At 40.6% G+C, this 22,009-nt stretch overlaps 1 protein-coding gene across 10 annotated transcripts in view; it reads left to right on the top strand.

Moving 5' to 3' along the window:
• The window catches only part of ebf3a (EBF transcription factor 3a), a 152,564-nt gene that overhangs the window by 97,297 nt on the left and 33,258 nt on the right, over positions 1–22,009 (top strand). For 8 of the 10 annotated variants that reach the window (XM_043712597.2, XM_043712598.2, XM_043712600.2 and 5 more), the window contains 2 exons: positions 10,728–10,809; positions 18,848–18,992. In XM_043712597.2, coding sequence (XP_043568532.1) covers positions 10,728–10,809; positions 18,848–18,992 — 227 coding nt within the window. The remainder of the gene's footprint in view (positions 1–10,727; positions 10,810–18,847; positions 18,993–22,009) is intronic. The other 2 variants (XM_043712601.2, XM_043712599.2) reach the window with 1 other exon arrangement.

The raw sequence follows: 22,009 nt of genomic DNA, 5'->3' as shown, positions 1-22,009 counted from the left end.
GTTAAGCTCAGGCCTTGCTTGATTGTTCATGTTGTTTTAAAGAACATTAAAGAACTTGCAACCTATTTAAAAAAGCATAGGGAGCTCTGATATCCTGGTTAGTATACAACCCTAAAGCAACACCAGCAAGAACTCATCATCTCTTAGTGCTGTTTGTAGAACCTGTCTATGTATAATTTATTGTGTTTGAGGTACTTGAGGACATTTCTGAGAAATATGATGAGATATTGTATAATTTGAGCACTTTTGACAATTCTTATTGCTGCATATCAGTTAATCTGCCAGGAAATGCTCTTGCAGTTGGAAGTTGGTAATGCCAGGTCTTTCAAATAGCTTAGACAGACAACATTCCACAATTTTCCTTGCCTGAGAGCAGATTATGCTCTTCCTCAAAAGCAGTAGACTGATCTGAATGCATATAGACTTGATACTCAAGCCCCACAAGATATCAACATAGGGAGTGATTAGGCACACTATATGATGCACTTATCTAGAAAACCAACTATCATACCAACATATAGTCACTTACATAGCAGATGCAGGATAAGGAAATCACTTTATAGAATCAAATTATATCGTGCAGAGAGAGGCCAATCAGCCCATTGAGTCTCCATCAACTGCCTGAACAGCATCCACCCATAAACAGACCCCTACCCCATCCCTGTAATCCTACATTTCCCATGGCCAGTTCACCTAACCTGCACACCTTTGGACCGTAAAAGGAGACTGGAGCACCCGTCAAAAACCCATGCAGACAAGGGGAGAATGTGCAAACTCCACACAGACAGTCACACAAGGGTATAATTGGTCCCTGGTGCTGTGAGGCACAAGTGCTAACCACTGAGCCAGTGTGCCACACATTTTAACTTTAATTCATCTATCTGGAGTAAAATAAAATAACTACTCCCTATCACATAATGCAGTTGGTTATTAAATTACTCCTTTGTTCTTGCTGCCACTAGCCCTTCCAAACGTCCATTCCATGTGTTGGTCAGTCTGTTACATGAAGAGCATCTTGACATCAGTCTTAAGTTTTTCACTAGGTTGAATCTTTGCACCCCTGCTCTTTTCTCGTTATAATAGGAAGTAGTATTGTAGATCTGCCTTTTGACCGTCCTGATAAAGTGATCTTTCTGTTGTTTCTTTTCAAAGCTAAAGTGACTGTTCACTCAGACTTTCCTCATCACTAACATCAAAGTTAGAACTCTTATACCCAGAGAGTGCAAATGTCTGTTTTTGAAATGGACATAGGACTGAAGGTGGACCTTGACCAGACCAATACAGAGTTCAGCAGTTAAGCCTTAAACTTCCTATTTCGGTTACATAGTTCACCTATCTGTTCACTTAGTTTCTGCAGTAGTTTGACATATTACACACCATCTTTGCTTTTACCCTTATTATTTGAACTCCTTGACAATCTACCGTGACAACATTAACAAATTAAAGTGCTCCTTAGATTGGTATTATCTACAATTTTTATCAGCTTTCATTAAACTTCTGCATAATAGATCAATATTCATTTGAAATAGGGAGAATCCAGACACCAGTTACTGGAACACTACTTTTGGTATTTCCCACCATTCTGATGTCACCAACCTAACAAGGGTCTTCTACATTCCATCTTTATTAAATTTCTTATCCATTCCTAAACTTTTAGCCAGAATACCAATTTGTAATGCAGAACTTTATCAAAAGAACTTCTTGAAAATCTAAGCATACGACATTGTCGGGCTTTCCTTGGTATACTGTATTTTGTTTATTGTTTAATGTGATGCGGGCAGTGGTGGTAAAGCCAACATTTGTTGCCAATTCCCAGTTTCCCTGGAACTTGCTTGGCCATTTGAGAGGTCAATTCAGTGTCAATTATATTCACAGAGTCATAGAGTCATCTAGCATGGAATCAGACCCTTTGGTTCAACTAGTCCATGCCGATCATAATTCCAAACTAAACTAGCCTATTCACACACTTCTCTCAATATCTTTTAAACATTGTAACTGTACCCATATCCACCAATTTTTCTGGAAGTTCATTCCACATATGAGCCACTCCCTGTGTAAAAAAATTCCCTTCATGTCTTTTTTAAAATCTTACTCCTCTCACCTTAAAAATATGCCCCCTAGTCTTGAAATTCCCCACCATAGGGGAAAAGAAACACCTGCCATTCACTCTATCTATACTCCTCAAGATTTCCTATAAGGTCACGCCTCAACTTCCTAGTTCCAGTGGAAAAGATCCCAGCCTTCCAGCCTATCCTTATAACTCAAATCTTCCATTCCCAGAAACATCCTGGTAAATCTCTTCAGAACCCTCCCCAGCTTAATAATATCCTTCCTCTAACAGGGTGACCCGAATTGGACACTGTATGTGCATGTCTGAAGTAACGCATAGGCCGGATCAGGTCAGGATGGCAGATTTCCTTCTCGAAAGAACATCAATGATTCAGATAGGGTTTTGCAACTATCTGTGATAGCTCGTGGACAACATTACTGAGAATAGATTTAATCTTAAATTTATTAATTAAGTTTAAAACCCAGCAGCTGCTGTGATATAATTTAACCTCATACCTCAGAGTATTAGTCTGGTCTGTGCATGACCATCCTCACGATATTACCATGTCATACCCTCAAAATGTCAGGGCAATTTGTAAGTCAGGTTTTTTTACTTCCAGAATCTATGCTGGCTTCTTTTTTTATTAATTCACTCACAGGATGTAGGTAATTGCTATCTAGGCTAGCATTTATTGTTTGCCCCTGGTTGCCTTAAGAAAGTGATGGTGAGCTGCCTTTTTGAATTATTGCAGTCTATTTGCTGTATGTAGACCACAACGTTGTTAGGGAAGAAATTCCAGGACCATGACCCAGCTTCACTGAAGAAACGGCGATGTAATTCAAAGCTAGGATGGTGATTGGTTTAGAGAGGAGCTTATAGGTAGTGTTGTTTCCATGTATTTGTCGTCCTTGTCCTTATTAGTGGTTGTGGGATTGGAGGGTACTGTCTAAGGAGCCTTGATGAATTTCTGCAGTGCAGACAGTAGATGGTACACACTGTTGTGACTGAGTGTCTGCTGGATGAGCTGAATGATTGTTGATGTGGTGCCAATCAAATGGCTACTTTGTCCTGGACGATGCCAATCTTCTGGATTGTCACTGGAGTTGCATTCATCCAGGCATGTGGGGAATATTCTGCTAGATGTATATGTTTTTGGGGAGTTAGGAGCTGAGTTGCTTGCTAAAGAATTCCTAGACACTGACCTGCACTTTATTGACATTATTTATTTGGCTCATCCAGTTACCTGTCATTATGTTGATAGCAGAAGTTTCAGTGGTGACAATACTATGGAATGTCAAGGGCCACTTATTAGATTCTCTCACTGAAGATGGTCATTGTCTGGCATTTGTGTGGCACAGTTATTACGTTCCACTTATCAGCCAAACCTGGATGTTATCCAGGTCCTCCTGTATTTGGATGTGGACTACTTCAATATCTGACGAGTCACAAATGATGCTGAACATTGTGCAATTACCAGCATACATCTCCAGTTCTGACCTTATGATGAAGGGAAGGTCATAGATGAAGCAGCCGAAGATGGTTCGGCTGAGTACCCTAACCTAAAGATCTCCTGCAACGTTATCTTGGGATGTAAAGATTGACCTCAAACAACAAACCCTTTGTGTTAGGTGTGACTCTAACCAGTGGAGACTTTCCCCCTGATTCCCATTGACTCAATTTCTTTGATGCCACAATTGGTCAGTGGAACCCAATGTCAAGGGCAGTCACTCTCACCTCATCTCTGGAATTCAGCTCTTTTGTCCATGTTCGAATTAAGGCTGTAGTGAGGTCAGCAGCTGAGTTGCCCTAGCAGAACTCAAACTGGACATCAGTGAGCAAGTTGTTGTTAAGCATATGCTGCTTAGTAGCACTGTTAATGACACTTCCCCTCACTTTACTGATGGGATGATAATTGTCCAGCTTTTGTGTACAGGACACATAAGGCAATTTTCCATATTGTTAGATAGATAACTGTGTTTAGCTGTATTGGATCAGCTTGGCTAGAGGAAGGACAAGTTCTGGAGCACAACTCTTCAGTACAATTGTTGGGATGTTGTCTCACCTATAGCCTTTGCAGTGTCAATGGCTCCAATTATTTCTTAATGTCATGTGGAATGAGTTAAATTGGCTAGAAACTGGCATCTGTGATACTGGGGACCTCTGGAGGAGGCTGAGATGGATCATCCAGTAAGCATTTATTGCTTAAAAATGTGTTGCTGGAAAAGCACAGCAGGTCAGGCAGCATCCAAGGAGAAGGAGAATCGACGTTTCGGGCATAAGCCCTTCTTCAGGGCTGCTCCTTCAAGCCTGAAGAAGGGCTTATGTCCGATTCTCCTTCTCCTTGGATGCTGCCTGACCTGCTGCGCTTTTCCAGCAACACATTTTTAAGCTCTGATCTCCAGCATCTGCAGTCCTCACTTTCTCCTAGTTGATTTATTGCTTAAGATTTGTTGCAAATGCTTTTGGTGTGATGCGCTGGACTCCCCATTTATTGAGGATGGGGATTTTTGTAAAACTTTTTCCTTCAGTGAGTTGTTTAATTGTCCACCACAATTCATGACTGCATATGGCTGGATTATAGAGCATAGATATGATCCATTAGTTGTGGACTCTTAACTCTATCACTTGATGCTTATGCTGTTTGGTATACAAATGGTCCTGTTTTGTGGCTTTACCAGGTTGACACCTCATTTTTAAATGTGTATGGTGCTAAATCTGGCATGGACTCTCAAACTCTTTATTATACCAGGGTTGATTCCCTAGCTTGGTGGTAATGGTAGAGTGGGGAATATGTCAGGCCATGGGGTTGCAGATTGTGTTTGAGTACAAATGGGCCCATGGTGTTTCATGAATACCCAGACATATGTTGTTAGATCTGTTCAAAGTCTATCTCTTTAGCATGGTGGTAGTCCCCACAACACAATGGGGAATACTGTCAATGTGAAGACAGAACTTCATCTCTGCTATTCCTGATATTGTCACATACAGATGCACCTGCGGCAGGCAGATTGGTGAGGATAAGGTCATGTGTGCTTTTACTTCTTGTTTGTTCTTGCAAACTCAGTCTAGCAACCGTATCCTTCAGGACTTAACCACCTTGGTCAGTAATGATGCTACTGAGCCACTCTTGATTATTGTCCCTCACCCAGCGCACTTTCTGTTTCTTTTTTTTCAGCACCCATGTTATGTGTGCAGGTGTGAGACACAGTGAAAGACAACAGGTGTACAAATCTTTATTCAATTTCCACCACCAGGAAGAAAGGAAACACCCGAGTGGCCAGTGACAAGCAGTGCCCTTCTCAGAGTGCAATGCTGCATGATCAAATAGTGAGGGGGAGGGCAGGGATCAAATCAAAATAGAGTTGGAGGGGGAAATAATATACTCAGTTCCCACCTTTCCCTGAAAATCAGCGCACTTTCTGTGCTGTTTGCAAGTGGAGGAGAACTGATTCATCCTGTGGTGGGATAGGCTAATTAATAGGAGGTTTCCATACCAATGTTTTATCTGGCGTCATGAGACTTCATGGGGTCTGGAATCCATGTTAATGACTCCTAGAGCATCTCCCTTTTGACTGTGTACCACAGTGCCACCACTGCTGCCGGATTTGTCTTGCAGTACTCAAGACGTATCTGTGGATGGTGATGGTGTTGTTTGGCACACTATCTCTATGGTGATTCCTGAAGAAGGGCTTAAGCCCGAAACGTCGATTCTCCTGTTCCCTGGATGCTGCCTGACCTGCTGCGCTTTTCCAGCAACACATTTTCAACACTATCTCTATGCTATGATTCCATGAGTTTTACAATGATAGTCTGTTGCTTGACTCATCCAGAAGTTCTCCCACCTCTGTCACTGGACCAAGATGTTGCAGGATAATATGAGAGAACATGGAGCAACTTACACTCTTCAAATATGAAAGCAGGAGGCTTGTTAGGAGACCATAAAGATATACATGTCAGCAAAAAGAGGCAAATGCAAGCATGTGTTTAAGACATGAGGGCAAAGTACCATTGTTAACGAAGAAACAATTTGAGAGGTCCCAAAACCCCAATGGATTACATTTGAAATGCAGCCACTCTTGTTGTGCAGACAAATGAAGCCAATTGAACCACAGCAGGAGACTATGAGCAGATAATGAATGAATGATGAAGTGATCAGTTTTTAGTTGTGAAGATTGGGAGTATTTGTCAGAACCTTGCAGGGTAGACAGATCTGGGTTTGCCATTTTTGTTTCTGGTGTCTTAGGCAGTCAGTCTGGTGACATTCCTTTCATTAGGCCTGAGTGACTTGCTAGGCCATTGAGTGGGCAGCCAACGCATTACTGTGGGTCTGGAATCATAGGTAGGCCAGCATCCTTCTCAAAAAGGACATGAGTGAACCAGGTGGGTTTTCATTACAATCAACAATGCTTATTATTAGACTTGTATTTCCAGATTTTTTTTTGTTGAATTTAAATTCCACCATCTGTTATGATGAATTTTGAAGCAGAGATATCTAGTCCAGACATGATACCATGAGGCCATCACATCCCCTATTCCATTTGTTTTATTACTGGACAGGTAATTCTAAAATTTACCTTTAATCAATTCCATTATTTTACCTGACATTGATGCAAGATTGATTATTGTCACCAAGTTTTTTTTTTGATTGAAAGATTCTACCTGAAAACCCTTTCTAGGTATGAATCACTTTGTACTAAAAATGACTTGACATTGGTTTAACCTGAAATTTCACCTTTCAGCAGTTTCAAACTCCACTACAGATCAGGGCTCATAATTTGAAATAGCATTCTGTTGCTGTATTGTCAGAGATATAAGACCATAAGACATAGGAGCGGAAGTAAGGCCATTCGGCCCATCGAGTCCACTCCGATGATGCCAATGAGATAGTAAACTAAATGATTGCCTGCTCAGTTAAAATGCAAGTGATCCAGTGGTACTGTTCGAAGAGGAACAGTGAGTCCTGTTGCTCAGGACTTCTCTTGAAGTCCTGACAAATATTCCCTCCTCAATCTTCACAACTGAAAACTGATCACTTATTATCTGCTCATAGACCCCCTGCTGTGGTCCAGTTGGCTACTTCATTTGTCTGCACAAGTGTGGCTGCACTTCAAATGTAATCCATTGGTTGTGAGGGATTTTGGGACCACTCTAGTTGTTTCTTCATTAACAATGGTACTTTGCCCTTGTACCTTAAAACACATGCTTGCAATTGCCTCTTTTTTCTGACAAGTATATCTTTATGGTCTCCTAACAAGCCACCTGTTTCCATATTTGAAGAGTGTAAGTTGCTCCATGTTCCCTCATACTTCTACCCTCTGTTGTGTAGATGTACTTTAAGGATCTTCTTTGCACTGTCAACCCCTAAAAGTTGAAATGACACTGTTTATAGATTTACGTAATGCTTCCTCAAGAAAGCAAACTTTTTACTCGCTGATTTTATGGCACTTTTACAAAGCTGTTGCTAAATTGCAGTTACTAAAGCTCTTCCTTATAGGAACTAATTCTTTATCTACGAGTTGCTCAGATAATCAAGGCCTCACAGTTGTCAGGTATGTGCAGAGAGGGAGAACGTGCTATATTATTTTGTAAAAAAGAAAATTTTTGATATTTTCCTCAATTACTAGTGCCATGGAGCACAAAACAGTTTAAACATTAAGCCAGCTGCATTTCTAAGGAGCTAATCTATTTCTCCTTTGACCAGAGGGAAAGAAATCATTATTACATGATTAGTGGCTTTAGTTAGGCAAAAAGCAGCAGTAGCAAGCAAGGCAGTGAGGATGAGTTGTATTAATTACCTAACACTTGCTGGCAAGATAATTTTATCAGCGATTTGGCCACTGGAAAGTTGCAGCTTTTGATAAAAGCTGATAAGTCCTTAGTTACATCAAAACATTGGGGACAGGGGCAGTGTCAAATGAAATGCATCTCATCAGCTTTTCAGTGACAAACCAAATTCATTCCTCATGTAATTGATAACGGACTCAGCCAATTATTTCACACATTACAATACACAGAGGTCCCTTTTACAGGTTTTGTGCTGCTGTAATTAGCTATGCTAATATCTCCTTTATTGGCCCTAATATTGCTCAACACCTTTTGCCATCCTGAAACCCACCAGAGCCTCATGGCCTGTCAGGATAGCTGATTATTGAGAAGGATAGCTTTAATCAAACATAATTGCAGTTAATTTTTCTCTCCTGCTCTCGTTTGCCAACATCTAATGCCATAGACTCGTTGATATTCCATTAAATTACAATTAAACAGGCTGCTTTGTTTCTGATAGTCTGAACAACACCACAAAGTTCTGTAGCCATTTAAGAGTGCTGTTTAGTAATAATTGCTTCCACACTCACAAAGGAGCAATTTACACAATACCCATGTAGAATTTAAACAGCACATAATGTAATGGATATTACACTTGAGTCTAACACTACAATTAAAATGATTTTCATCAGATAAGAAAAGAGCTCTTGCTAATCAACTTCATAAAAGTAAAAATAAATGAACCAATTCATAGTTCAAACATGCATCAATTGAAGTGGCTGTGAAAATGACATGGAAACCTTTAGCTTTTGTGAATAAGTGTTGTTTGCATCACTGATATGGTTCACTCACACAAGTGATAAGCCATATTAGTGTATTGAGGAATTGTGGGACATATTTATGTAAACAATGACCTACTCCAGAATTAAGTTGTTCATGGCAGTTGCCACCTATGTAGGGTATACTTAGTAAAAACATCGATGGACTAAAACTCTCCTTGTTTCGACAGTTAAAGATTTAAATTCCATATTTGGTTATGTTTTCAATGCTCAATTAAATATTTAAAATAGTTTCGATAATAATTATCATTTGAATTGTATGAATGCTGTTAATGAATACTATATTGAACCTGCATGAACTACAATAAATAAGTTCTCAAGAAGGTGAGGGAGGTCAATTTAGCATGTTGTAAACAACAATTGTATTTATTGAAAATTAGAGAATGGGTTTCTAAATAAGTTATATTGGCCAATAAAACAAAAAAAATTAAAGACCTCACATTGCACCCATTTCCAGCCCTGTATTGGTGGGTGGTATTGTTTTGTAGGGGCAGCAGATTAGCTTGAACTAGAGCCTACCGTCAAGCTGGAGAGATGCAGGAGTAAATAAAGCCTATATTTCAAGCTTGATTTACTCTAAAACCTACTGTGAAAGATTATGACTCTTTAGGGAAATAAACACAGGGTCAGAGAATTAGTGTACATAATGGTCATTTTGATAATGGGCCAACCGATGCAACCTTAAACATACTGTACACAATTAAGCATAATGCACTAATGACAACACAGGATTTTTATCACCTCTTTGTGATCAGCAAATCTGTGTTTGGCAGTAATAAAGAGTTTATTGGTGCTGAAGTCAAAGATTTTCTGCCACACAAAAAGATTTCTTTTGTTGCTTTCAATGCAAGCGCTGAGTACTGGTGGTTGAAAGCACAAATTCATGCAGGCTGTCAGATATCACCTATGAGGTTCCTGTTTGAAGGGTAAGAGAGCAAATGACTAGAAATGCCTTTTGACTTCTTGATACCTGGTACAGCCAATACCCCCTAAGAGACTAGCACCTTATGCCCAAGCTGCCTTAGACATTCTGGCTTGACAGTTTCAGACCAAAAAGTTATAGGCACGCTAGATATTGGATACAATGCAGGATACTATTGAAAGAAAACAAAATACCAGTTCGGCAAGTAAATTACATTACTTCAGCAGGCTGTAATGAAACTATATCTATATTGTTTTGTCAAGGCTTCTTTCAAATATGAAATGTTTTATTATTTCTCAGTATTGCTAGATTGTGTGAAAATATACAAACGGTTAGCATCCAACAATCAAAAGTTTGCTATTGCTTATATGATAAATTTGTTGATGATTTCTGGTTTAATTGGAAATTTGTTTCAGTGCTGTATTAGTGACCTTACACAGGTATTGAGAAATTAAGAATGGCATTTAGAATATCTTGGGAAATTCAGTGAAATACCTTGAGAGATTGTAAAAGTAGACAGATGCCATCTCTGGTATTCCAAAGGTAGACATTTCAAAAAAATACTTCAAGTGACCGTCAAAATATTTCAGGATGCATAAAAGATTCATTTATGTTGTTATATGTTAAAGAGGAGGAACATTTGCTGATGAACTGTCTTCACCCAGTTCCTCACAGATGACATTTGTTCAGAAGATTAGCCAGGTTGTAATGTGCAGCATAATTGCCCTGTGCGTATGTCCCCGAAGTGAAACCTAATTGCTTGACAGGCCCATAACTTTGCTGTATGCTCTCACCTTGTTAGGTCCTATTCTGATGTAGTTAAAATGAAGCATGGCCGCAGGTGTGTGTAATTTACCTGGGTATTGACTTTGCCTGGTTTAATTGCAGAGTAGTTGTTAGTAAAGATTGGTGGGTGGAATATCAAATGACTTATGTTGATGGCAGATGTGCGAGCAAGGGAAACTGTGAATGATATATTAATGAATAATAAAAAGGTGCAATACAAAGGGAGCAAAATACGTGAGCCACGCATACTAATGCAACCTTTTTATTCTTTATGGAGATTTTATTTATTCAGCCATCAATTAGAGCAGTCATTGGCTTATTCTTCTCATCTAATTTTAATATTTTTGTGTTCTATATTTAATTTTAGGTTCTTCTTAAAGTTTTTCCTCAAGTGCAATCAGAACTGCTTGAAGAATGCAGGAAATCCAAGAGACATGCGTAGATTCCAGGTAATTAAAAATTAAAATATTTACTTTGTAATGGGCTGTTAAATTTTGGGGCAGTATTTTGAACAAGAAACTGGGATTAATAGCATTTTCTTTTGAGTGCTGTTTGAGCAGCTGCTGCATATACACATACTTCCATGAGAAGTGGTGGACAGATCATAATGTCAGTTATTGAGGTGTCATCAACAGTGCCTATGTTGAAACTAATGCCTCCAGCCAATAACTTCTCTTTCCCTTGCATTGCTAAACAAACATTCAGCATCAGGCAGGATCCTCAACTATTACCATGTAAAGGGATCATCAACTGCTTGCAGATTATTTTCTGGCTGATACCACAATTCTACACATGGTTGGTGTTTTGCTGCAGTTGCTTCAATTTGCAAATGACAATGTGTGTGATATGACAAGTGCTGACTTCAAGGCATGTGAACAAATTAGTTGCCACCGTACATGGTGTAGTGGTATGCAGGTTGAAATACAACATGATTTGGAGAATGAAGAGTTTGGGACAAACTGCTGGAAGAGGGAGGAGCACAAGGGATAAAAGGCTCACAGCAGATAGCTATATTCAGCCAGAGTGTTCAGAGTGGAATTCTCCTAACTGTACTGAAAGAATGAGAAATGTGAGAGGTCTGTGCACTTCAGTAGGAAAGTCCTCAATCAAACCTGCCATCTGCAGCAGCAATAGTTATAACCTTAAAACAGGACAAGGGTGACATTGCCAGTCACGAAGTGACAGTGACGATAAACTTTTACGCATCTGACTCTTCCCAGTTTGGAACGGAAGATTTTGCAGTGCATTATGTTAAGGAGATCACTGAAGCTCTTATTCAATGACAGCTATGTTTCATTTTCCCTTGCCAATAAGAAGTAGACAGAGATAGCCTGCAGCTTTTCTAGGATTGTAGACTTCCCTATGTTAGAGGATGACATTACAGCACACACAGCACTTTGCATTGCATTACCTGCCAATTCCTCTCTATAGCAGAACCAATATGGATTCCATCCATTCAATGTCTAATTGGTTTGTACCATGAACAGCAAGGCAAATCATGCGGGTCAAAGCAGAGTAACTTGGTAGCATTCACATGGTCTTCATTTTATAGCAGTTCACTGTGCCACCTCCAGTTGAGTAATCATTGTAAACCAAAGGCTGGTTAGTGGGCAACAAGGTCTTTTCTTATTACTTGTGCCTGAGATGCGGATGTCACTGGCTAGACCAGCATTTATTACCTAACCCCAGTTGCCCTGGAGAAGGTGGTCAGCTGTCTTCTTGAGCTGCAGCAGTCCATGTGGTAGCAACAACCACAGCACTGTTCGGAAAGAATTTTCAGGATGTTGACCCAGCAACAATGAAGGAACAATGATAAACTTCCAAGTCAGGGTGGTAGATGACTTGAGAAGAGATTATGGGTTGGTGTGTTCCTGTGGCTCTGCCATTGTTGTTCCATGTGGTAGAGATTGTAGGTTTGGTAGGTAGGTGTTGTTGTCGGAGCTTTGGTGAGTTACTGCATGCGTCATGTAGATCATACACACTGCCGCATTTATGTACTGTTGGTGGAGGGAGTGAATGCATAAGGTGGTAGATGAGGTGCCAATCACACAGGCTGCTTTATTATGGATAGAATGGAGCTACTTGGTAGTTGTTGGTGCTGCTCTTATTCAAACAAATGGAGAATATTTCATTCCAGCCCTGACTTGTGATTTAGATGGTGGACAAGCTTTAGGGAGCTGAATTACTCATTTCAGAATTCCTGCCTCTGATTTCTGCTGAACACGTGACCCATTGTACAACTGATGTGTATGTCTCCAATATTTATGCAATGGTTCAGATCCAAATCCTCTGATAAGAAGCCAGTCTGACAGCAGTGTCCTCTCCCAGGCCCATATGCCCAGCATTGGGGCACTATTCACACAACACCAGCTCACCTCGGTGAGCATGTTGTTTTGGAAGCTTGATTCCCACCTTCAAAGCAACTACCCCACTTGAAACTCAGTCACATCAGGAAGACAGCTTTAGGGATGATATCTTCAAAGCACCCCTGAAGAGGTCAAATCTACCCACTGTCTCTTCGGAGACCATAGCTTGTGACTGACAAAGGTGGAGAAGGTTCATTCAAGAATGGATCACACATAGAGAATCTTCATCAGCAACATTCAAGATGGTCAATCAGTCCTGATATCACTATCTGCAGGTCAGTGTTACATTTTTCTTATTATCATTCATCTGAAGCCCCTTCAGAAATCTTTTTATATTAAAGGCACTATATAAATGCAACTCACTATTGTTGTTGGATTTTGAAAGGGCAGTTTACAGGACAACGCTGGTAGGCGTGCACACAAAACGTTCATGCTTGTGCCAAATAAAGTTTGTAAATAGGGAGGTGTGGGATCGGGGGAGGTAAGATGCAAGAAGAGGATTACGTATGAAATTTTTTTCTCTTTCACAGGATGTGGGGTCATTGGCTATGCCAGCATTTATTGCCATCCCTAAATGCTTTCAATATGTTGCTATTGAGTCACTGCAGTCCTTGGCATGTCAGTGCACCCATCGGGCTGTCAGGGGGTATACCAGGATTTTGACCCAGTGAAAGATGGTGACGTAGTGTGCAGCTTGGAGGGCATCTTGCAATTGATGGTGCTCCCACGTAGCTTGGATCAGAGTATAACCAAGCAGTTCTTTTCCAATTCCGTTAAATGTAGTTAAGAGAAGACTTGACAACAGCAATTTGCTTAAATATGAACCTTTATTGAGTAATAACAAAAAAGAAAGGAACATTTGTTAAGTGAATGAAAAATAAAGAAGAAACATAATAAACCTCACACCCTTCTGCCCGTCGGGGACTCCTCGCTCACGATGCCAGTCCAAGGTGAAATTCAACGACTTGGAATGAAACATGCTCTTTTACACAGTGTTACAAACAGCAAAGCACAGAAAAACAAGTATAGATTGGGCTGTCTTCGGCACGTACAGGAATATTCACAAGACTCATTCAAAGTCATGCAGCTGTCGAATATCACCACCAAGTCGAGCCCTTCAGCCCATCCTTTACACCATGTGTCTGTGATCCTTCTTAGTAATCAAAGTTTAGTGGAAGATGCTGTTAATAGAGTCTTGGTGAGTTGGTGCTGTGCTTTTTATAGATGGTACACAAGTGCTGCTTGCTTTAATGTTTAGGATAGTCACTGTCCTCTAGCATCTTTTGTTCATATTTGGACTGATGTTTAATAAGGTTAGGAGCAGAATAGTTCTGGTGGAACCCAAACTGCGCGTCACTGGGCAGGTTATTGCTGTGCTAATGTCATTAGGCAGTACTATAGACTACTGCCTTCCATCAGTTTGCTGATGATGGAGAATAGATTGTAAGAGCAAATTACTGCAGATGCTGGAATCTGTACTGAAAACAGAAATTGCTGGAGATCACAGTGGGTCAAACAGCATCCGTGGAGATAACATTTCGAGTCTAGATGACTCTTCGTCAAATTGACAAGGTTGGATTTGTCGAGCATTTTGTTGACCGGATGTATCTGAGCAATTTTACACATTGCCAGGCAGATGCCAGTTATGTAGCTGAACTGGAACATATTGGCTAGGGACATGACTGTTACTGGAGCACATGTCTTTAGTACTATTGCTGGGAAGTTGTCAGAGCTGCAGCTTTATCCAGTGCCCTCACATCAAGTGAATTGAATCGGCTGAAGAATGGCATCAGTGCTGCAAAGGCTTCAGGAGGAGACCAATGTTGTATACAGACACCTCTCTATCTTCTACATCACTTACACTTAGATCACCAGTGCCCAACTTATCAAACAGTGCAGCGTAGTGTATCCAGCCAAAATTTTAATGTTGTGGGCTCCAATGCAGCAATGATTACCAATGGTGCTCTGAACAAGTGCTGACAGCTGCACAACTTTAAATTTGGTAATTTTTTAAAATAGCGGATGTGATCAAACTATCAAAGCCTGAATCCTGTCCTAAAATATTGACCAGGAGGGAAGGTAATTTTTAATGTAAATTCCCCATGGAAAAAACGCTTTTTCCCTGCCATTCTTGCAGGTCTCTCACCCCTCCCCTAGCACCCCCTCCCTACCGTTGCTTCCATAGGCACCATGTCCTCTCCCATCCCTCTTCAACGCATCAAAATGAAAAAATAGTTGGGAAGCACTGCTCTTGTGCGTCATCCAAAACTGTGGAAGCCTGCTTTTGTCCACGACATGTCCTTGCTCACTCTTTCAAAGGCCAGTTTTCCTTCAACCACACCTATCAACACTTGCTGTAGCTATGAGGCACTCCCTTTACGAGGTACAGGCTACCTTACATGGTGCAGACCAGCTTTCACTGATACAGGCTTCCTCTTAAGTGATGGTAGTCACTTGCAATATTGGCTCCCTGCTGATGTGTCCAATCACTGAACAGAGAGATTTGTATTGACTATACACAGAGATCATTCAAATAAGCAGCCGGCATGAAGTTGGCATACAGCCTGCATAGTAATCAGTGGGTGCGGGTTAATCCCACATCTTGCATTACGATCTCCACACCAGATTTTCAAAGCTCTTCAACATATTCCCATGTTGTTTGGTATAAAAGGAACAATTTATAAATTTTGAAGCCATTAATTTGTTTTTGTTCTGCCTTCTTTAGACTGCCCTATGCCAGGCACTCTTTCCTGATTGAAAGGTTGGACAAATGACCTGCTTGCAGGGTTCAGGCAATGACTGTATGTAATCAGCTCTAAGAAGGTACAGGAGAGTGGCCCGGTTTAACATACCTGCCAATTTTCCTTACCTCCACATAGCATCTTGCAAACAGCCCTGCAGAAGCCAGATATTCTGAGTGGAGCACCACACACACATAGCTGCATCCTTTGTTCACTCATGGACCTGCTCTCTCATTGGGGCTCGCCTGATGCAAAATACTTCAAACCAATTTCTTAGCTATAAAATAATAATAATAATTAACGTGAATCCATCAAACCAAATGCATTAATAATAATGGCCTTCAATTCTAAATATAGTCTAATTACTTTGTGAAAAGTGTTCATTTAAAATAAAACTCAATTCTTTAAATTATTGGCATTTGATTAAATAAATTCTTAATTTCTATGTCAAATACCATTAACATCGATCTCTGTTTACTGCACGAACATATCTTTGATTGTTCTTTATATTAGACTTGTAACAGTGACTTCTTTGACAAGTAAAAGACATAAAGACTTGAGAAAAATATGTTGCTCAATGAATAGCATTAGACCAAGAAAACCTTAAAACTTAAAAAAAAGTACTTCATTTAATTTTGATTTTATGCTGAAGTCTTCAGTCTTGGACAGAACTGTCTTTATTTAAACTTAAATGACCTCACTTTAAAGAGTTTCACTTTGTAAACAAAATAGTTTATAGATTGTGTTACAGTCAGTTGGGATTTCAATGGGGAGTATTACTAGAACGGTATTTTTTCTATATGTTTAAACTTATTTTTTCAATTAACAGGTTGGCAGACATCTGTATACTTTTTTTTCCTTGTGCTATTTTGTAGGGAACAGATGGTACCTAACACAAAGTTCTACATTTCTTTTAAGGAATAGGCTATTGTTCATTAAAGAATGATGTTCTTTTAAATTTCTGTTTTAATTTGCCTTGTCCATAGACTACAAAGCAGCATCATTAACAAGTCTACATGAAAATTGAAATTGTTATCAGAGTAGAAAGTTTTAACTGCATTATGAATAGATTATTCATTATGATGGATTATAATATATGCTTGGAATCAGTGGTAGTAAGCAATGAACTATGCTATCTGATTTTTTTTGAGAAAGATATCTGTGCCTAACTACACAAGGAAATACATTGTAATCATTTTGAAGAATAACCAAATAATTTTAGCCAACATGTCAGAGCAGAACAATATTGTAAAAATTCTCACTGAAAAAGGCAGTAGTGTGACCATTTTTCATGCATCTCAGATACATAGCATTGGTGATATTGATCCATTGATGTGGAGCAGAAGGTCAAACCTAGAATGAGTGGAAATGTCCTCTTTGTCTCACTGACGACTAAAAGAAGCATCAGTCACCAGTGATCTTGTGGTCGACAGTGGAGACACTAGTTACGAGAAGGACTTTCTTGGGTCTCTTCAGTTAATCTGCCTGCTTCTCAGAAGGTTTAACTGGACTTAACTGGGTGTCAGAGCCTAGGCAATCATTTTACTGATTTCATTACCTCAGCACCTTTCTTGAGGTGCACTGCAAGAGCTGGCAGGAACATCATATTCTTTGTTTAATGCTGAACTGCACACTTTTTCTCAGTAAATGACCTACATAACATGACAAATCAAAGATGGTTGCAATTTGACACTTTGGTCTGGCTCTCATATTCTGGAAATAATCACTTTATCATCCTATAAAATATGAATTGTTACTAAGGTGTTAAACATTTTACTTTTACTGAACATTATTTTGTTAAATGAATGTACAGTAAAACATGAATATATTTATTTAGTTTTTTAATAGTTATGCATATGGACATTTGGCATAATGAATGTAATTTTATGGTGTTATTACTATATATTATTTGAATATCTAATAATGCTTGAAATATTTAGGAAAAACAATGAAGGCAACTCAATGTTTTAGTAGGAATCAAAAGAGAGAATGTTTTATATCCGAATCAAGTCCATATAACACAAAGATTTTTCTTAAGCCTTCCAAGAATCATAAATATAGAAAAAAAATGTTTGTGCAAATTGATTTACATAACTTCTTTCAGCAGCAACTCCATCCAATAACGTCAGCATTATTTATGCTTCAAAGTCAGAACATTCCAGAACTTGCATCACGCCAACACCAGGTTGGAACATCTGATCTTGCCACAATGTCCATGCTTTGTTAGTTGAGAGTAGTGATTCCAAATTTTGTAGCTCATCACATTTAGGTGGTTAGAACTGAATGTCCTTACTTAGAGAATACGTGGCAATTCCACTTTTGGGAAAGGTAGTTTAAACCGATATGTTTTCAGAAAGGCACTTGATTTAAATAACTTTTTTGCTTGAAACTTTTCAGATATCAGTTTCGGTAAGGGGTTATATTTAAGGGACGTTCTAAGTAATTTCAGTAAATAGTTACTTGAAATGTTACTATGAACTTCAAAGCAAGTGATAGAATGTCCAAAGTAATTCTCATGGAAGCACACTTGAACATTTCAAACAGGGTTGTGCATTTTGTATGCGTTCTGTACTACTTACTACTGAGAGGCAGCTGGAGGAGAAGTCTCTATCCATCATCAACTCATGGCCAGTCCCTGAAAGTGGACACAGAATGAAACTCTTTCACTCAAAAAAGGAAATTCCATTGACATACCAGGGTCAATCACCATCAAAATGAACTTGAGAGGGGCTTACTTTACACTGATTGCAAACACTTTCACTATTCATATTCAGTCCTTTCTTTTCAGATGCAAAAAAGTTCATTATTAGTGATTAAATGCAAGTGGAAAATTGACCTGGGATAATTTACCAAGAGAAAGCAGGAAAGTCTGCTGATTTATTAAAGAGTTTGTGGTAATTTCAGAATCCTTACCTCCTTTCATGAGAACCCATTCTCAAGTGAGGTAATTCTAATTAGATAAACTAGTTAATCAATATATCAATAGATCAATGAAAACAGCAACCATTTAAATGAGTAGCTTGAGGGGTATTTTAGGGCCTGATAATGGTGAGTAGAATATTCACATGAATTGCATTCATTTGTTAACATAATAGGCAGATTAAATTGTAATTAGTGTGGCGGGTTTTTAAGAGACAATTATAAGAGAAAGCTTTTACGGAGGCTGCATGAATGACAGGTATTTATAGCGACTACATAAACTGTTCTTGAAAGGAGCATCTTATTCTGGCACCACTCCACACTCTCAGCAAAGACAGTTTAATTTAACTGTAAAATAAGGCCCTTGTATTTCTTTTCAGCTCATTAAGGTGTCAGCACTTTGTCGACTTTTCGCACAATACTGTAACTATCCCCTAACCAACGTGTTCTTTTATTCCCAGGTTGTTATATCGACAACAGTTAATGTCGATGGCCATGTACTGGCTGTCTCAGACAACATGTTTGTACACAACAACTCTAAGCATGGAAGGCGGGCTCGCCGCCTTGACCCTTCAGAAGGTACGGCCCCTTCTTATCTGGAAAATGGTAGGCATACACATTTTACATTGTGCCTTATGATTTGTAGAAGCTTTTTTTTCCCCATTACATCTTACATTTATATTCTTTCAGTAAAACAATCTTCAAGTTACGTTTCCATCCAAATACATTTTACACATCATTGATCAAAACGTATTTCCAACCAAGTTAGTCAACACCACCATTTTAATTTATCTCGAGCCTGTTTTCCTCCCTGCCTCCCGACTTTCATTTCCAGCAACGTATACTTTCCAGCGAAACCCTCAATAATTCTTTGGAATCTAGGATCATTTTACTTTATTTTGCCAGCAGCTTTTGCCATTACTTTTATTTCTTTTTGGCAATCGTCTCACCATGGTCAGCAGCATAGAACTCCACTGGCAGGTTGGATTTGTAAGTTACAGTGATGGTAAAAAAAACATGATCAAATCTGTAAAGAATTTACTGTGAGGTCAGTTTCCTGTTGCTGGGTCCTGCTGTTGCAGATGAAAACTGTGGGGTTTGCATACGAGAGAGAGAGAGAGAGAAAAAAAAAGCACAGAAAATATTTTTCTTCCAACCAATTACACATGACTGACTGACTGCCTGTTTTGCCTGCAAAGGAACAGTAGAGTACGGAGAGAACTTGGCGGGGGTGGAGGGGAGTGACTTTGAATCAGACAATTGCCAAAAACTGAAGTATAATGGACTAAAACTGAATCTCTGCCTGCTCTAGTTGCGTTTGATGGGAACAGCAAAGTAACAGGAAGTTATGACAGCTTTGGAGGGAAAAAAACGACTTATTTGCCAATTTGATAAGAGTTGCAGTTTTTTGAGGCAGAGGAAACTATGTTGAAAATAAGAAAGCATGCATCTTAAATTTTTCAAGTGTAACAAAAGACATTAGGACAACCCCAAATGCTGCATTTATTCAAGACTCACTGAAGATATTTGATTTCAATAAATAATTTGAGCTGCTGAAATGGCCACAATGAAATATTGGAGATAATAATGTACAATATTTCATTTGTTAACAACCAAAGACTAATATGTGCCAAATGCTGGCAAATGGGACTAGATTTATTTAGGATATCTGGTTGGCATGGACAAGTTGGACCGAAGGGTCTGTTTCCATGCTGTATAAGAGTCTATGTAAAATCATGGATCCCCTGAATGAGATGAGTTGGTAAATGTCCAAGCTTGCTTTGGATCACACAGATTCAAAAGATCTCAGGTTGTGTTGGTCTATATTGAATTTGCTGTCCTCAGCCAAGGCAGGCAAAGAGGATCCCCTCAGTGGGTTTAACTGTTCCCAAACTAGGAAAAGGTAAACATGTATTGTTTTGCCATGTTGTGTCAGGCAACATGTTTGTGCAGAACAGTTCTGAACATGGAAGGCAGACGCGTTGCCTCAACCCTTCAGCAGGTACAGGCTGCTGTTGCTTCTTTTCTGATAACCTCTATTGGAAAGTACATATACGCTGTGTTGGCCCAATGGTCACATGATCTTGCTAACATTCACTGTCTTAGCTCACAAAGTGGTCACCTATGTGAGATATCTGAGGGCTGCTGACAACCAAGGGAACCCCACCTTAACCTTGAGTCACTGCCTCTGAGGGTCAGGGTCAAGAGGTTGAGGTCATGATTGTCTTTGAGGAGAAAGTGAGGTCTGCAGATGCTGGAGATCAAAGTTGAAACTTTATTGCTGGAACAGCACAGCAGGTCAGGCAGCATCCAGGGAACAGGAGATTCGACGTTTCGGGCACAGGCCCTTCTTCAGGAATGAGCAGAGAGTGTTCAGCAGGAGAAGATAAAAGGTAGGGAGGAGGGACTTGGAGGAGGGGAGTTGGAAATGTGATAGGTGGAAAGAGGTCAAGGTGAGGGTGATAGGTCGGAGTAGGGTGGAGGCGGAGAGGTCAAGAAGAAGACTGCAGGTCAGGAAGGCGGTGCCGGGCTGGAAGGATCCGGCTGAGACAAGGTGGGGGGAGGGGGGATGAAGAAGCTGGTGAAGTCCAAGTTCATCCCCTGCGGTTGGAGGGTTCCCAGTCGGAAGATAAGACGCTCCTCCTCCGACCGTCGGGTTGTTGTGGTTTGGCGGTGGATGAGTCCAATGACCTGCATATCCTCGGTGGAGTGGGAGGGGGAGTTGAAATGCTGTGCCACAGGTTGGTTGGGTTGGTTCGTCCGGGTGGCCCAGAGGTGCTCCCTGAATCGCTCCGCAAGTAGGCGGCCTGTCTCCCCAATATAGAGGAGGCCACACCGGCTGCAGCGGATGCAGTAGATGATGTGGGTGGAGGTGCAGGTGAATCTGTGGCGGATATGGAAGTTTCCCTTGGGGCCTTGGAGAGAAGTGAGGGGGGAGGTGTGGGCGCAAGTGTTGCACCTCCTGCGGATCATCCGCCGTCATCCGCCGTCACTTCCGCCACCTCCAAACAGACCCCAGCACCAAGGATATATTTCCCTCCCCTCCCCTATCAGCTTTCCGTAGAGACCACTCCCTCCGCGACTCCCTTGTCAGATCCACACCCCCCACCGACCCAACCACCACTCCCGGCACCTTCCCTTGCAACCGCAGGAGGTGCAACACTTGCGCCCACACCTCCCCCCTCACTTCTCTCCAAGGCCCCAAGGGAAACTTCCATATCCGCCACAGATTCACCTGCACCTCCACCCACATCATCTACTGCATCCGCTGCAGCCGGTGTGGCCTCCTCTATATTGGGGAGACAGGCCGCCTACTTGCGGAGCGATTCAGGGAGCACCTCTGGGCCACCCGGACGAACCAACCCAACCAACCTGTGGCACAGCATTTCAACTCCCCCTCCCACTCCACCGAGGATATGCAGGTCATTGGACTCATCCACCGCCAAACCACAACAACCCGACGGTCGGAGGAGGAGCGTCTTATCTTCCGACTGGGAACCCTCCAACCGCAGGGGATGAACTTGGACTTCACCAGCTTCTTCATCCCCCCTCCCCCCACCTTGTCTCAGCCGGATCCTTCCAGCCCGGCACCGCCTTCCTGACCTGCAGTCTTCTTCTTGACC

Source organism: Chiloscyllium plagiosum, unplaced genomic scaffold (genome assembly GCF_037043375.1).
Source record: "Chiloscyllium plagiosum isolate Xiang-an unplaced genomic scaffold, Cpla_swu_hap1 HiC_scaffold_22, whole genome shotgun sequence".
NCBI lineage: Eukaryota > Metazoa > Chordata > Chondrichthyes > Orectolobiformes > Hemiscylliidae > Chiloscyllium > Chiloscyllium plagiosum.
Note: the sequence above shows the minus strand (reverse complement) of the source record. Positions and strands in the feature narration are given on the sequence as shown.